This window comes from Rosa rugosa, chromosome 5 (genome assembly GCF_958449725.1).
Source record: "Rosa rugosa chromosome 5, drRosRugo1.1, whole genome shotgun sequence".
Classification (NCBI taxonomy): Eukaryota; Viridiplantae; Streptophyta; class Magnoliopsida; order Rosales; family Rosaceae; genus Rosa; species Rosa rugosa.
The window spans coordinates 31836692-31852666 of NC_084824.1; the positions used below are offsets into that span (position 1 = coordinate 31836692).

General features: G+C 39.5%; 2 protein-coding genes across 2 annotated transcripts; one reads left to right on the top strand and one right to left on the bottom strand.

Moving 5' to 3' along the window:
- On the top strand, nucleotides 1-2057 carry LOC133712829 (probable peroxidase 26). Its single transcript, XM_062138944.1, has 4 exons — nucleotides 1-354; nucleotides 655-834; nucleotides 946-1105; nucleotides 1349-2057. Exons 1-4 carry the CDS (start codon nucleotides 79-81, stop codon nucleotides 1771-1773), a joined length of 1041 nt encoding a protein of 346 aa, XP_061994928.1. The 5' UTR covers nucleotides 1-78; the 3' UTR covers nucleotides 1774-2057.
- A 6226-nt stretch (nucleotides 2058-8283) lies between these two features.
- LOC133709519 (cyclin-dependent kinase C-2-like) lies at nucleotides 8284-15522 on the bottom strand. The gene is made up of 13 exons (XM_062135293.1): nucleotides 15230-15522; nucleotides 15005-15156; nucleotides 13945-14026; nucleotides 13651-13741; nucleotides 13464-13493; nucleotides 13124-13233; nucleotides 12957-13029; nucleotides 12752-12872; nucleotides 12114-12231; nucleotides 10737-10876; nucleotides 10575-10632; nucleotides 9228-9298; nucleotides 8284-9093 (listed from the first exon to the last, which is right to left on the bottom strand). The coding sequence occupies exons 2-13, from the start codon at nucleotides 15112-15114 to the stop codon at nucleotides 8547-8549; spliced, it is 1551 nt and encodes a 516-aa protein (XP_061991277.1). The 5' UTR covers nucleotides 15115-15156; nucleotides 15230-15522; the 3' UTR covers nucleotides 8284-8546.
- Nucleotides 15523-15975: the final 453 nt, after the last annotated feature.

Here is a 15975-nt window from a genome sequence, read left to right on the forward strand (position 1 = left end):
TATACAAGCTATCTCGTAAGGGTTGTATATACTTGTTGGTGTTAGATACATAGCAGTACACAGCGTAAGTAGCAGAAAATGACAAGAAACCAAAGAATATTTGTGTTTCTTATTGCGGTCCTCCCACTTCTAGTGTCTGTGTGTTCGTCGGCGACCTCGGCTCCTTCTTCAAAACCACCACCGCCGCCGCCGCCACCACAGCAAAACAAGTTGACCTGGCATTACTATAAAGTCACCAACACATGCCGCGATGCAGAAGCTTTCATCCAGCACCAAGTCAAGAAGTTTTGGGACCAGGATAAAAGCATCACCGCTAAGCTTCTCCGGTTGCTCTACTCGGACTGCTTCATAACTGTACGTACCCATCAACTGTTTGTTTCTTTTCTCCATCTTTTGCTCTAATTATATATCTAGTGTTCATCATCCCATCATAAATTGTATAGTCTTGCCAATCTGCATGTAGTCTGCGACTGGTACTCAAGTTTGTAAACATTATTAATAACTAACACACACTTCTATCTTCCAGCTTCTGAGCATAACTAAAAGATATGTCTATGTATACTGCTTGCTTATAATTAATTAATCAATTAATCAATACATATAAACAATTAGAGGATTGGAATTTGTAGCCAATGAGGTTAAATTTAAATGCAGGGTTGTGATGCATCAGTACTGCTGGATGGTCCAAACTCTGAGAAAACTGCACCGCAGAATTGGGGACTGGGAGGTTTCTATTTCATCGACAACGTGAAAAAAGTTCTTGAACATTACTGCCCCGGTGCCGTCTCGTGTGCTGATATTCTCAACCTTGCCACCAGGGATGCTGTTCATTTGGTATCCAGCTCTTACTAGTTTCGTTTCATTTTAATTCAAATTTGCATTGGACTTTATAATATATCTGGGAATTACGCATAATTATAATTACTGCATCAATCCATTTTACAGGCAGGTGCACCGTCTTATCCTGTTCTTACGGGCCGAAGGGACGGTCTAACATCAAGCAGATCATCAGTCGACCTTCCCTCACCCTCCATTTCATGGCAGGCTTCACTTGACTACTTCAAATCCAGAGGCTTGAATGTATTGGATATGACTACTCTACTAGGTGAGCAATAACTTTTTCTTAAGCCAATACCACAACCTTTTTTTGTTTAACCATTCCATGTTCTTGTTAACCAAAGAAATTAGTAATTCCTTGTTCTTATAATTGAAAAGATGTGTTGGCAATCAACTACGTACTAGTAAAATCAAACAAAACATACAAACGCGAGGAAAATATCAAATTGATGGAGAAGACTATGGTATGTTAACACCGGTTTAAATTTAAGGTTTTCTGTTTTACGTTCAGGTTCACATTCAATGGGTAAAACACATTGTCGCTTCATTTTGGATCGGCTCTACAATTTTAATGGCACAAACAAGCCAGACCCAAGCATGGAACCCTCATTCTTATCCTCCATGAGAAAGTTATGCCCACCAAGAACTACAAAGGGACAGAGTGACCCGCTGGTGTACCTAAACCCACAATCTGGGGCCAATTACAATTTTACACAATCCTACTACTCCAGAGTTTTATCCAAGAAAGCTGTGCTGGGAGTCGACCAGCAGCTACTGTTTGGTGAAGACACCAAGGATATCACTGATGAGTTTGCAGCCGGTTTTGAAGATTTTCGGAGGTCATATGCTTACTCAATGAGCAGAATGGGTGCTATCAAGGTTTTGACAGGTAACCAGGGAGAGATACGCCGGAATTGCCGAGTTCCAAACCACTAAGATGGGGTTGGCATCTGATATTGAGAAGAGCAAGGGCAATACTCAGTTGGCTCGTATTGTGTTTTTGTTTTGGTCAAGCATAAATAATTCATAATGACCTGAAGAAATAGTACATTTCCAATTCACAAAATAAAAGAATCTCAAGTTTCAATTTTGGGTACTTTCGATCGCTAAAGTACTTGGTACACGAAATGTCACATCCCACGACACCCACTTTGCTCTTCTAATTCATAACATGCATTATGTAACTGCAAAATTGCAACATAATCCTTTTTCTTAGACCTGTAAGTCTGTAGAGGGTATTCATAATCCCCTTACATCGGGTCCGGGTAGAGACCCGATCCGGCAGTCTGTCAAAAGCTAGGCAATCAAATACCCGTGCACAGACATGGAAACTTCTCCCTCTGTTGAATTCATAAACAAAGGTAAAACAAAAATCTCTCTTATAAGTACCGGCAAAGATCAACTAAATACGACGGAAAAAGAGGAAAGTATACTCTTTACAAAGATTTCTGCCGATCGTAATTGGCTTACTCTAGTTTGATAAAATAAAAAGAACAATAAAATATACCCACAATAACATAACATATATGAAAATCTACAATATATTAACATTTAGCATACATACAATTACTAGTTTTAAAACTTAATTATTCAAATGAGCACTTATTTTACTCTAACGAGGACCTTATTTACGTGAACATGACTTTCACCGTTACCACATCAGGTGAATACTTGGCTCACTTATTCAATAAATACAAGTAACATATTTTCTCATCAGCACCTCAAGATCCAATAACTAGTCACCAGAGTTGACACTATTCCACAGCCGCAAATCAGATAAAAATTAAAAGCACAATCTTACGACCGTTTCAAAAAAAAAAAAAAAAAAAAGGGAAAAATTCACCAACGGTGTCTGGACACTTAGGGAACTTTCAGAATGATACCTGAACTTACAAAGTTATCAATGTGATACCTGGACTCTTTTTTGCGTATCAACATCGTACCTATGACCAATTTCCGTAACGGCTCCGTGACGGAAATTGGCCGTAGGTATCACATTGATACGAAAAAATGAGTCCAGGTATCACATTGATAACTTTGTAAGTTCAGGTATCATTCTGAAAGTCCCTAAGTGTCCAGACACCGTTGGTGAATTTTTCCCAATTTTGCACGTGCGATGCACGTGAGTCACTTAATGAAGACAAAAGGACCGATTTACCCTCAAATTCTTTCTTTCTTTTCTTTTCTTTTCTTTTTTTCTTTATTGTTCTTTCTTTCTTTCTTTCTTCTTCTTCTTTTCTGGTTTCTTCTTCCCCTGATTTGAATCATCAAGATTCAAATCATCTTTGTAATAACCTGTTTTTTTTATTCAAAACAATTTGGTGGCAAACACCTTTGTTAAAAGGTAAGGTGTACCTTGATTCAAGGCCGGTTGTTCTAATCATCATACATGTCTGCATAATTGAAAGAAGCAGACAATTCTCTCTCTCTCTCTCTCTCTCTCTCTCTCGCTCGACCGAAACCGAAAAACAGAGCAAAGGCTCTTCGGTCTCTCTCTACCTCCACCGGCCACCAAACGGCGTCGAACCACTTCCTTTTGCTTCGTCTCAGCCTTGCGCAGCTGCCAGAGGCAGCCTTGCACCGTGACACGGCCACCAGCGGCGGCGGGAAACTCCGCCCGGTTTGAGCTCGTTTTGGAACCAAGCTTGATATCTCAAGCTACCGGTCACCAATCCTCACCAAAATCCATCCACAAGCTCGCCTCAACTTCCTGAAGCTCCCAGAAGCAGCCTCACACGGCGGCGTGGCCCGTAGCAGTGGCTGCAAGTCAAACCCAACCAAGAACGAAACCGGAGCTATCGATCCGGATATCTCGAGCTACAGACCATCATTTCTTGTGATTCTTGAGCTGGTGAACTCAGATTGAAGTTTTGAACAACTTTCATGAAGGGATCGAAGCGAGAAATTGAAGTTTTTACGTCGGAATTCAAGCTCGCCGGATTCTGGAAATTTTCCGGCCACCGACGCTTTCGATCAAGATATCTCGAGCTGTAGAGCTTCGTTTTGAGTGATTCTTGAACCAGTGAGTTCGTCTTTAAGTTCTGAACAAGTCTCCTGAAGGAATCTAAGCAAAAGGAGGACATTTTTACGTTGATCGGAGCTTCGCCAGTTTCTGCAAATTCTCGCCGGTTTCTGGAAAACTTCCGGCCACCTCGACTGTTTTAGGTAATTTCAACCACTTCCGGTCATTTTCAGCTTACATGGTAGTTATGAAAATTGTTAAGCATGATGAGAGGAAGAAGAGCAGCCCGGCCCCGACACCATTGGCGGTGGTCGGCGGCGGCTCTGCCACTAACTCCGGCGGCCCTTTCCGGCCACCTCCGGGGATCAAAAATATGGTTTCTGTACATTTTCAGATTCTATATTTCAATACGATCATTTTGGTATATTACACGTAATTTTTGGATATCGTATGATTAAGTTATGAATTTTTAAGTTTCGATCGATTTCGATCGTTCGATTTGTGATCTGTGAAGATCAGACCGTCTGATGGAATTGTAGATTTGATATGTTGATCGTATGACTGTCCCGATGACTTTGTGTGGTCACGGACGAAGATCCGACCGTTGGATCTTCGTATAATTGAGAAATGGTGATTCGGAAAGCGATTCGTGAGAATCCGACCGTCAGATTTTCGTATAATTTTGTGGAGATGTTTGTAAGGACGATTCAGGAAGATCCGACCGTTGGATCTTCGTGATAATTTTGGAGGATGATCCTGAGGGTGATCCGTGAGGATCCGACCGTTGGATCATCGTATAATTTCGATCCGACCGTTGGATCATCATTAAATTAGAATCTGACCGTTGGATTGTCGTTTGAGTATGTTTTTGAGTTGTTGGCTAAGTTAAGGTCATGTTTGATTAGGTGATTGACGGTCTCCCTTGGGTGAGCGGTTTCGGTGTGTATTGTGTTGAATTGAAGACGCAGCGGGAATATCGAGGTGAGTAAACCTCACGTGGTTCATATTACGAACCGAATAAATTTAATTACTTTATTTTGTCGTAATTGTGTGAAAATATTTATGAAATAAATATTTGTTTTAAATCATATGGGCTTGATCAACTACGGTCCATAGGTAAGTAAAATGTATTTAAACTATAAAAATGAATTTCACGATTTTATTGTGTGGACTATAGTTGGTATTAGTGATTATCCCTGAGCGGATAATTACGTATATATATATATTTATGTGGAATATATATATATGGATGGTGTGGCATTGTGGTATGTGGATTATTGAATTGAATATTTACATATGTCGGAAACATATATGTATTGGTAGAATTGTTGTGATGCAAACAATATTTGTGAGTGAGTTCATATATTGTTTTTGGGTATGACTTTTCGGGAAACAATATGTCGTGGGAAATGGTATTTCTATTGTTTTGAAAAGTGTTTGAGGATTTGGGGAGTTGCAGGTTGTGATTTCTCCTTTTGGGTTGGGAAACATTTTCAGGTCCGGTATGACCATTTTAAATGTTTTAATCTGACGACCGGTGGTCTGAGGATTTGAGAGTCACAGGTTGTGATTTCTCCGTTTGATTTGTTTTAACATTTTGGGTCCAGTGCGACTCGCTTAAATGTTTTGATCTAAGGGTCAGGTTGGCCTAAAGATCCGGGGTTTGCAGGTTGCATCCTCAGGCAATATATCGTAATTACGCCTTTGGCCCGGTTAGTGATTTCGATCAGTTAGAGCTCTAGTCTGTCTGCCAACGTGTCCAGGTTGGACCGGATTTTCATAATGATTTGTTAGGTTAACATTTCCTATGATTTTGTCACGATGTGACTTGTAAGAGTCCTTTTGGTAAAAGGTGTTGAGTTTTGGATGGATTTATTAGTGTGAGTTGATGATGTTTTTAATTAATTTCCTTGTTAATTCTTTTGTTTAAATTTCTATTCTTTTTCTCTTTTCTTCTTTTTCGGTTATATTGTTTATTATCTCTATTTATTTCCTTGATCATTTCTATGGTTCGATTTCCCGTTTATTTCTCGTTTTCATTTTATTGTTTGATTTTAATGTAATCTCCTGAACTAAATTATATGCAGGGATTACTATGACTTCTGATTTTATGCGTGTTGGTTATTTCCTGAATTAATTTTCTATGCATGATTAATGTTCTTATTAGTTTAATTGGGAAGTGCAGTGATGGATGAGACTTGTAGAAAGTTGAGAAATATTATTCCGTATTGTGGGGATAAAGACATCTTGTTAAGAGTAGAGATGAGTGATTCATTTGATTTCTTTGTGTGTGATTTCAAATGATTTGGAGTTAATGATTTTGGTGATCGATTATCGAGATTGTGGTTTTCTTTGTGGATGTTGAAATTGTTGGTTGTTACTTGAGTTAAAAGTACTGTGTTATAATAAATCAACCATTCTTTCTTTTACTCATACTGGCTGTCAAAAGCTTACCGGGTTTTGTGTTGTTGCAATCCCGGTACACTATTCAAACGGTGTAGCGGATAATCCTACAGGACTGGAGAATTCAGGAAGGTGATCGAACCGTGTAGAGTAGCTGCTTTGTAATACTCTGATTTTCAGTTGTGAGGTTTGTTATGTTCATTAGAGCTTTACAATTTACTTTGTACGAGTGAGTTGTAATAATTAACTCGAGGTCTTCGAGTTTTGAATTTGAGCGTGAGTGGCGAGGTTGTTTCTGAGAAAAAAAAATTCAGAACGTTTATTTGTTTAAGTTGTTTAATTCATGTTTCGGATTTGAATTTGTTATTCAAAATTCGGGGCGTGACAATCTTGCTCGTCCGATTCCCACCGCCGATCGCCGATCAAACACCGCCGCTGCGTCTGAATCCACCTTCATGCACCACAGATGTTTCTGGTTCCCCCAACTTCAAATCCTATAGCAAATTGAAATTGTGCATTGAGGCTTCACCGCTCACTCCGAGTTCATCCCCGCCGCCGTCGCCAATGACTTGACCACAACAACCTCCACCACCGCACAACAACGTCGTCCTCCGCTGCTTCTCGATTGGGTTTGGGGATAAGGACTGCTTCTTCCTCCACCGCTAGCGAAATCGTGGAGGCTCAAGGCCACATTCTAAGGACCACCGGCTGGAAGGACCGCCACAGCAAAGTTTGCACCACCAAAGGCCCCAGGGACCGCAGCATCAGGCTCGTCGCCCACACCGCCATTCAATTCTACGACATGCAGGACTGGCTTGGATACGACCAGCCTAGCAAGGTCGTCGATTGGCTAATCAAGAAAGCCAAGGCCGCAATCAACGAGCTCGACTACCTGCCACCGTGGAACCCAAACTAAATTTATGTTCATACAACATTTTCTCCGACGATGCCGATATCCGCCGCGCAGGACACGCAGAACGTGAGCCTTAATTTCTCGATGGTGGAGGCTCCGAGTTCTTTGTCTACTAATCGGCGAGGCACAATGGTGGGTAGCAGCGGAGTGGCGAAGCTGGTGAATAAGAACAGCTCGAATTTTCTGCATGTGAGGATGGTGTGGAGGCCGAAGTTGTTAATCTTTGTCTGCCTAAAATTGCCTCTGATCGAAGTTGGGCTAGAGGCCGAAGTTGTCAGCTAAACCGATGAAGTTGCAGGTGAAGATGGTGTGGAGGTGGTGTTGCATGTCGGGAACGAAGGAGAGGATGGAGGGGTGGGATTGGAGCTGTGATTTGAGAGTGGAGGGCTGGCGGGGTCTGAGTTTCTGATCAATGGTGTATAAAAGGGGGTCGAAGGAGAGAACGAGAATGGTGGTGGTCAAGTCATTGGCGGCAGCGGCGGGGATGAACTCGGAGTGAGCGGTGAAGCCTCAATGCACAATTTCAATTTGCTATAGGATTTGAAGTTGGGGGAACCAGAAACATCTGTGGTGCATGAAGGTGGATTGAGACGCAACGGCGGTGTTTGATCGGCAATCGGCGGTGGGAATCGGACGAGCAAGATGATTTGAATCTTGATGATTCAAATCAGGGGAAGAAGAAACCAGAAAAGAAGAAGAAGAAAGAAAGAAAGAAAGAAAGAAGAATAAAGAAAAAAAGAAAAGAAAAGAAAGAAAGAATTTGAGGGTAAATCGGTCATTTTGTCTTCATTAAGTGACTCACGCACGTGCAAAATTAGGAAAAATTCACCAACGGTGTCTGGACACTTAGGGACTTTCAGAATGATACCTGAACTTACAAAGTTATCAATGTGATACCTGGACTCATTTTTTCGTATCAATGTGATACCTACGGCCAATTTCCGTCACGGAGCCGTTACGGAAATTGGTCATAGGTACGACGTTGATACGAAAAAATGAGTCCAGGTATCACATTGATAACTTTGTAAGTTCAGGTATCATTCTGAAAGTCCCCTAAGTGTCCAGACACCGTTGGTGAATTTTTCCCAAAAAAAAACACAATCTTACGACAATTCAAACATGAGCCCTCCAGCATAATCGCCTAACTCGAAGGATATACCAATCAACAGAATTCATAACATTCCCCCTTCGAGGACTTTGTATATTTCCATACTCAATAAGAGAACCTGATTCCAGGTAAAAAGTAGAGAAACTTTGACTTTAAATATATTTTACATATAAATCAGTCGTATCTTGTGGCAATCATATAACAGTTGGACGACACTTCTCTCCCACATCTGTAAATAACATTTTCTAAACCATTCTGGCTCACATCCCTTGTATCGAGGGTTAATGTCACGATACCGCAACATCTAATAACCACAGCAACAGTTACGGCTGCCAACCATACTGTTGATTGCGGTTTCCACCCATCATGTTTGACCCCCGACCAGAACCAGAACCACCATATGGACCATTTTGAGGATAGTTTGGACCTCCAACTCCGTATCCACTGCCTCCACCCCGGGGACCAGCACCAGGCAGACCACTAGAACCAAATGGTGCACCACCCCGTCCCTGTGCAGGATATGGGCCACTGCCGTAGCCACCTCCAGCACCTTGACCACCCCGATTAGGGTGGCTGTATCCCCCACCAGGATTTCCACCAGGTGGATATCTGTTTGCCCCTCCAGAGGGCCCACGAGGCTTTGCGTAATGGTGGCTAGGCCCTCCAGCAACCACGGGCTGGGTACCATGAATGGGCTGGTTAGGTCCAGGCCGTATTTGGGCATGTGCTTGTCCAGATTGCTGATTGGGTGGAATGCGATGTTGCTGTGGGTGTTGCAGTTTCTGACGTTTTGCATTTTCTTCATGTTGCCGTTGTTGCTGACGCTTTTTCTTTGTTTGGAACTCGTGTGATGATTCATATTTAGGTAGACTGAGCCACGGTAGAATAAATGATTTGGTTAAACAAACACGATATGTGCAGGAATAAAGTTCTTTTTTAAGAAAAAGAGTAAAACTGTCAAATAAGTGAAGTAATATACTATTTGGCAAGTAGAAAGAACCAACCTCTTGGGATCACACGGTAATGGATCAGTCCAAAAATACTCAGCATCTAAAGCGTCCTTAGCAGATATTCTCTATTATTAATCACAGATAATGATAAACAGTATGTTAGTACCCAGCCTAATTACAAGAATACTAATCATACAAGTTCACCATCACATTTTCTTATTCCACGAAATAACAAAATAGATTACAACAGAGGACTCCGGTAAATGATATAATTCCAGAAACACATATCTGAAAATGCATGCAAATGTAATGCAAGACATGACCACTCAAGCTTGTCAGATACCATGGTGAAATTCATGGAAGCAACAATTGGTTGCATACTGATTTAACTTTTTTGTTTCATTTTCTAGGCCGTGCCTAGAGAGTTTCTACTGAAATTGTTGACGTTTTATAACAAAAAGGTATACATGTTACTTAAGTAAATGATAAAAAGGCTATGCCTTGACAATAATAAGGCCTTTCAGCCCAAAAAAAATATAGAAATCTATATTTTTTTGGTGTTTCATATTCCATTATCACATTTAAGGCAGAATCTCAATCTGTTTTGTTTTCTAAGCCGTGCATAGAGAGCTTCTACCAAAATTGTTGACATTTATAGCAAAAAGGTATGCAAGTTACTTAAGTAAATGATAAAAAGGCTATGCCTTGACAATAATAAGGCCATTCAGCCCAAAATATAGACTTAATGTCATAAAACACATAACTAGTTATTGTTTAATATAATCTAAGTAACGCTTGATTGGTTTAACTCCAAAATTTGGTTAAGTTTCACTGCTTCATTCCTAGTAAGTTATTAACAACAACTTTTTCTCTGTAAGAATAAGATTTGAACCTATATGGAGGCTACATGCTATCTAATCTATGGCTTAAGACATAACTTCACTTAATTCCACCTTTGTTCATGGACCATGTGGACCTGTTATCCCACAAGGTCTATGATTAGACGACCAGATAAAAGATTATCACAATGATAACGATTGAACTAAATGCCTAAAGCAAATTTATGTTTTTTAAGTCACCAAGAAAACTAAATACCAAAAGCAAATTTATTTTTTACCTATTTACCTATAAATGAACTGAAGCTCCTGTCGAGGTGAATACTCAGTTCAAAATCATCTAGATATATTTACAATCAAACAATCTACCGAACATAATGCTAGTACAATGCTGAAAATTGCAACAGAAGCAAACAGCAAGAATTTACATCATAAGGCATAACAAAGAACAATTTACATACGTTTTACACAATCCCACATAATGCTAGTAAAATGCCAGGGACCATTAAAAACGAGAAACAAAGCCAATAAATCATTTTGCAAATAAACATCTCAAAGCATTTACCTGAGAAGGATCAAGCGTGAGCATCCTCTCCAACAACTCCAACGCATGGCGGTCAAAACTATAAAGCAAAGAAAGATGTAAGCTAAGATACAGCGCTTGGGCTTGACGTATCATGCTGATAATAGAACATATGAACACAACAATAGCATTGGAGGTACTCACTGTCTGAAAACCTCCCTGAGGCGTCTCTTCATAGGCCTTGTTGGCTTGAAGTTGTTATACCAAGGAATCTTTGTAACTCCAGGCCAGTTGACCTCATCTGCAGCTCCACACAGCTCAAAAATTTTGTTTAATTGCTCTGGCTGCAATAATTGAATCCAAAGACAATTTCATTGTCGCCACTACAATAGTATCCATAGGAACACTTTATTACTCGTGTGTTTAACAACATATGCCCCATATGACTTCTTCAAAACCAAAGAGAATTGACAAAACAGGTCAATCTAGGACATATCTTTCATCCAGACCTAATAACATGCATCTGTTCTGTCTAACATCGTAAATGAAGTTGGGATGAATACAAAGTTTTCCATCAATTACCCAGGACTGCAGACACAAAGAACCACAACCAAAACTTAATTTGCAGCAAACTGTTGCAGGGCACAGTTTGAAAAATAGAAATACTCATTAGTGGACCAAATGCTTTTCAACTAGAATTACACCACTGATTTACTAGATTGTTAGAAAGAGAGGGGGGGGGAGAGGGGAGCTTGCTGCTGTAGTGCTTTAAATAGTATACCAAATGATAGAACAAAATAAAGAAGGAAAAAAAGCTTGTTTTGTATAACTCTCCATAAATTCATAGCAAGGAGATAAAACAAACAATACCGTAAAACTGCAAAAGGAATTAGAATTGTTTTATGCTGGAGAAATCTCAATGTGGTGTCATGTAATTACGTGTCTCAGCTGGATAAATCTCAATGTGGTGTCATGTAATTACGTGTCTCAGCTATGAGTACTATAACCAGCCTTTGCACGTACTAGATCTTCTTCTTCTGAATATATTATTTCTTAAGAAAAAAGAACATTTAAAATAATATACCACAAAAATCTACAATGTCTACCATGTTGTACACCATCCACTATAGCATTACAGTAGAAATCTACCAAAAGGCTAACAAAATTACAAGAAGAGTTTTGGCCCTTTCCTTGTCAAATGAACTTGTAATAAGCTCCATGGTGTTAATGCAAATCTATCTTCGTGAGTTATTACTTATTATCAACGACTTACTTTCAAACTCATCTATATTGCAAATCTGTTGGACACATTTCCTGATCAGAAATTATTGTAGCATCACATCATGAGGAATTCCATACTCTTCAATTTTTTTGTGACTAAATAAATACCAAAAAAAAAAAAAAACAAAACAAAACAAAACCTCAAAATCATACTCGCATTGCTTTGCCTTACAGATTCTTGGATATTAACATATATTTTCTACAAACTCATTCAATCCATGTGGCAAAATATTAGCCCAAAAATCAAAACAAGTTAAACCACCTTATAAGTTATACCGGAGAATGTTATTTATGATTTACCTCATCTTTACCGGGGAAAATTGGCTTGCCGTGTAGAAGCTCAGCAAATATACATCCAACAGACCACATATCAACAGCTGGACCGTACTTGGTGGCCCCAAGAAGTAACTCTGGAGGTCTGTTCAAATGAAGGCAATCAGAACTTGTTTACTACAAAAAAGTTATTGAGAGAGAAATGTGCTTCTTGTTATGATGAAAGAGGGAACAAAAAACAGATTAAAAAAACCTACATAAACCAAAAACCCTTAATAAAGAAGCAGGAGGGCAACCAAAAACTAACATCCTTCCATAAAGAAACATAAAAATAAAAAATAAAAATAAAAATAAAAAAACGACTTCAACTGCAGATGATATCATTCCTCTCCTTCACATTGCATCATCAAATGCTTAAAGAACATCAAACACTCAAGATGAAGGGCAACAGAATAACAACTAAATAACACCAGACCACTAGAAAACAAGACTAATTCCACCAAAAAAGAGTATCGATGCGACAAAAGATGATCACAGTTACACATACAAAACCAATCCAACCCCACCCCCAGCGCTCTTTGTAGGAAATCTAGCAAGTTTCATGGAAGAAAAGAACAACCTAGACAGTTACAGAAGAGCCTCCACTCATGGCGTTAAATGCTCACCTATACCAAAGAGTAATGACACGATTTGTGAGATTGGCATTGTGATCATTTGAAAAGGAACGAGCAAGCCCAAAATCTGCAAGCTTCAGATTTCCTTCATTGTCTATGAGAAGATTAGAGCCTGTGGAACAAATATAGAACATAAGGTAGGCCTCATAATATCAATACCTAAAAATGGTAATGATATACTTGTGTGTATAAAAACCTTTAATATCCCGATGAAGTACTTGATTCACATGACAGTAGTGAAGCCCCGTCAATAGTTGTCTCATGTAGCACTGTTAGACAGAGGGGAAAAAAGGAAGGAAGGTGTTTCAAATACCAATATAGTTTCTTACTAAGTACACTAAGAAATCCTGCTATTTGTAATACCTTAATCTGGGGGACTGAAAATCTCATCCCAGGTCGATCAGCTAGACCTGTCAGATCATGGTCCATGTATTCAAAGACCATATAGATTCCACCCTTATACTTGTTACCATCTGCAACTCCAAGAAAAATAGATTAATTTAGAAATTTGCTGATATCAGATAAGATAAAACCAATATGAAAAACTTTGGTTGATCAAGTTAGCTCTAGTCAACCGAAACCATAATGACTTTCTTTTTCTTGTAATTCTAAATAAAAAAAAGATGGTGCATGACCAGCTCTAACCAAGAAAATGTTGATAATCAGAATATGCTAAAACTGAACACACAAAAAGGTTTCTTGCCTGGCCTGCCTTGCTCATCCTTCTCTGGCCCTGCAAAACACCAGAATTACAGATAGCAGTGTGAAACTTGACAATGAATAAAACTATCTCTGGGAACAAAAAGCACGTTACAAACGCATGTCTATAGTTGCATGCACACAAATAAGTATTACTACTTATAACTAATACTATTACAAGTCTGCACTACCTGGAGATGTCACAATCTCCTTCAACTTGATCACATTGTCATGGTGCAGCTTCTTTAGAATTTTGATTTCCCGTATGGCAGTTATGGGGAACTGGACAAAAACATTTAAAAAGGTTGCATATTTGATTATCAATCACATATTGATGGCATCTTTCTTAATTGAGTATATTTGGGCAGAGTACTGGAAACCCAGTACTTTAGAAGAAATTAAAATAGCTATAAGTGAAGGGCTAGCAGCACTAATCAAACAACATGACTCCTACTAGCTAAATAGAACAAACAAGAATGGCATACCCCCTCTCTCTCATTGTCCATCCGTATTTTCTTCAAAGCTACAATTTCACCTGTCTTTATTTCTTTAGCCATGTAAACTTGTCTGCATTCATGGATCAGTTCCATAAGGACAAATATACAGAAGAAGAAGAAAAAAAAAAAAAGGAAGATGAAGAGATATCCTCCTAATCTCAAAGAGGGCTAAATATATTGCATGCATTTGAAAATGTCAGGTAATAAAAGAGGTCAATCAATAATTAATTATAAACTAAGACTAATGAAGTCACTGGAGCACCAATAGCCAACATGATATTTAAAAAACCATCAAAAACAGTTTGTCATGAACAAGCAGCTCAATCAACTGAGACTTGCAAGGGGAATGGAGGGGCTAATGACTTTTCAAACTCAAGAATGTAGTACCATCAGAGGACTTGCAGTATCAAAATTTACTGCAGAACTCACGTAAACAATGCATGCAAAATATAAATTTTTCAACAAATTTATCCATACAGCACTTCCATTCTTTGTCCTCATTTCTGCTAGAAGAAGATGACTTCCTCTCGTTCTTTCATATTTACTCTTTCATAATAACAATGACGCTATTTTTAACCTCACCTATCTGTGCGCCTGCACTGTATATTTCTCGGCAAGGTTCTTTGGGGAGTTCATGACCTTCAAGTTATACGTTCAGACAACTAGGCATTCTAAACAGAGAGCGTCAGGTTAAGGAAGTGCGCAGGTCATGGTGGCCATATGATTATGTCAAACCAATGTTTAGGCTGGGCATTCAGCTTATTTGACATACAACAAAGTTCATTGTTTCATGAATTCTTCTAAGTGCATAACAAAATACACTTTAGAAATCACAGCAGCAGAGATTAGACAACGCTGTTAAAAGAAAAGAGTCTTTGACTAAATACAAAAATAGAAAGCAAATCAACTCAGTGGGGCAACATAACAGGAAAAAAAGGGATCAACAAAGCATGCAGAAGTAGCAGAATATAGCAAATTATAAGCGAAACTCGAGAATTCAAAGAGCAAAAATACTAGAGTTGAGTGCAATGCAGGAAATTGAACTCACCCATAGGTACCCTCGCCAATCTGTTCCAATTTCTCGAAGCAGTCGACGCCTCTGGATCCCCATGAAGGGACTTCGTTGAGGTTGAGCTGCCCAGGGGCTGCTATTGCCATTTCCCCCCTTCTTCTACCGCACTTGTTGCCCAATTGATGTCTCTGAAACGCAAAAAAAATGACATTGGATACCCGAAACAGAAGAAACGCGAAGAAAGAAAGTTGCAGGGGATACCTGAACCAAGTCTGAATCCCAGGTGGTGTGGTGGTTCTCAAATGCAAGCAGAAGAACAACAAAGTGTAAATCTTTTTTAATAGCTCTGCTCTCTCTGTGGTGCTTCAATCTCAGATTTCGCAATTAAGGTGAAATAAGGGAAAGAGAAGGAGAATCCGATACCAGTCAGTGGGAGAAAACCCTAGCTCTGCTTCTTCAGCTTGAGCAAGGAGAGAGATGCAGCGGAGAGACTATTCCAATCTGAAACCGACCTTTTTGTTAATTCCATTCAATACCCGACCCGAGATCCATCGGGTTATGATTTTTAAAGGCAAACTGGCAAAGATGGTCTTCCTGCCTTATATTTTCACATATTTCTCACTTAGCTTTTTTTTTTGAGAAGAATATTTATCTCATGGCTTATTTGTCAAAATAAACTATTTCCCAAGGTACTGTTCATCGGCTTATGAACAGTGACGGCTCCAATCGAGCCGGTCATGGATGAAAAGATGATTTTGCCCCTACCTGCCGTTTCTTACCTCGACACCTGGCGTACTGCTCTGTGCTATCGTGTCTTTGCTACTTCACTCCACAGAGAGGTGGAGAAAGAGAGAGAGAGAGATGGCGAAGGAAGTGTTGCTGTTTGTTAGCATCTACGACTCAGATTCCACCTGCTACGCTGTTGGCTGAGAATTGCGCAACCGACTCAGACTCCATCAGCTTCAACTGATTTGGGGGTAATTTTAGTTCTGATATTGACGCTGCAT

Bases quoted from the DNA above. Each gene is read 5' to 3' on its own strand.
- LOC133712829 (XM_062138944.1), top strand. From the start codon at position 79: ATGACAAGAAACCAAAGAATATTTGTGTTTCTTATTGCGGTCCTCCCA. The intron at 355-654 runs GTACGTACCCAT...ATTTAAATGCAG, and splicing joins ACTCGGACTGCTTCATAACT to GGTTGTGATGCATCAGTACT. The intron at 1,106-1,348 runs GTGAGCAATAAC...TTTTACGTTCAG, and splicing joins GGATATGACTACTCTACTAG to GTTCACATTCAATGGGTAAA.
- LOC133709519 (XM_062135293.1), bottom strand. From the start codon at position 15,114: ATGGCAATAGCAGCCCCTGGGCAGCTCAACCTCAACGAAGTCCCTTCA. The intron at 12,232-12,751 runs GTGAGCATTTAA...TCATTTGAACAG, and splicing joins GTCATTACTCTTTGGTATAG to ACCTCCAGAGTTACTTCTTG. The intron at 10,633-10,736 runs GTGAGTACCTCC...TTTGCTTTATAG, and splicing joins CTCAGGGAGGTTTTCAGACA to TTTTGACCGCCATGCGTTGG.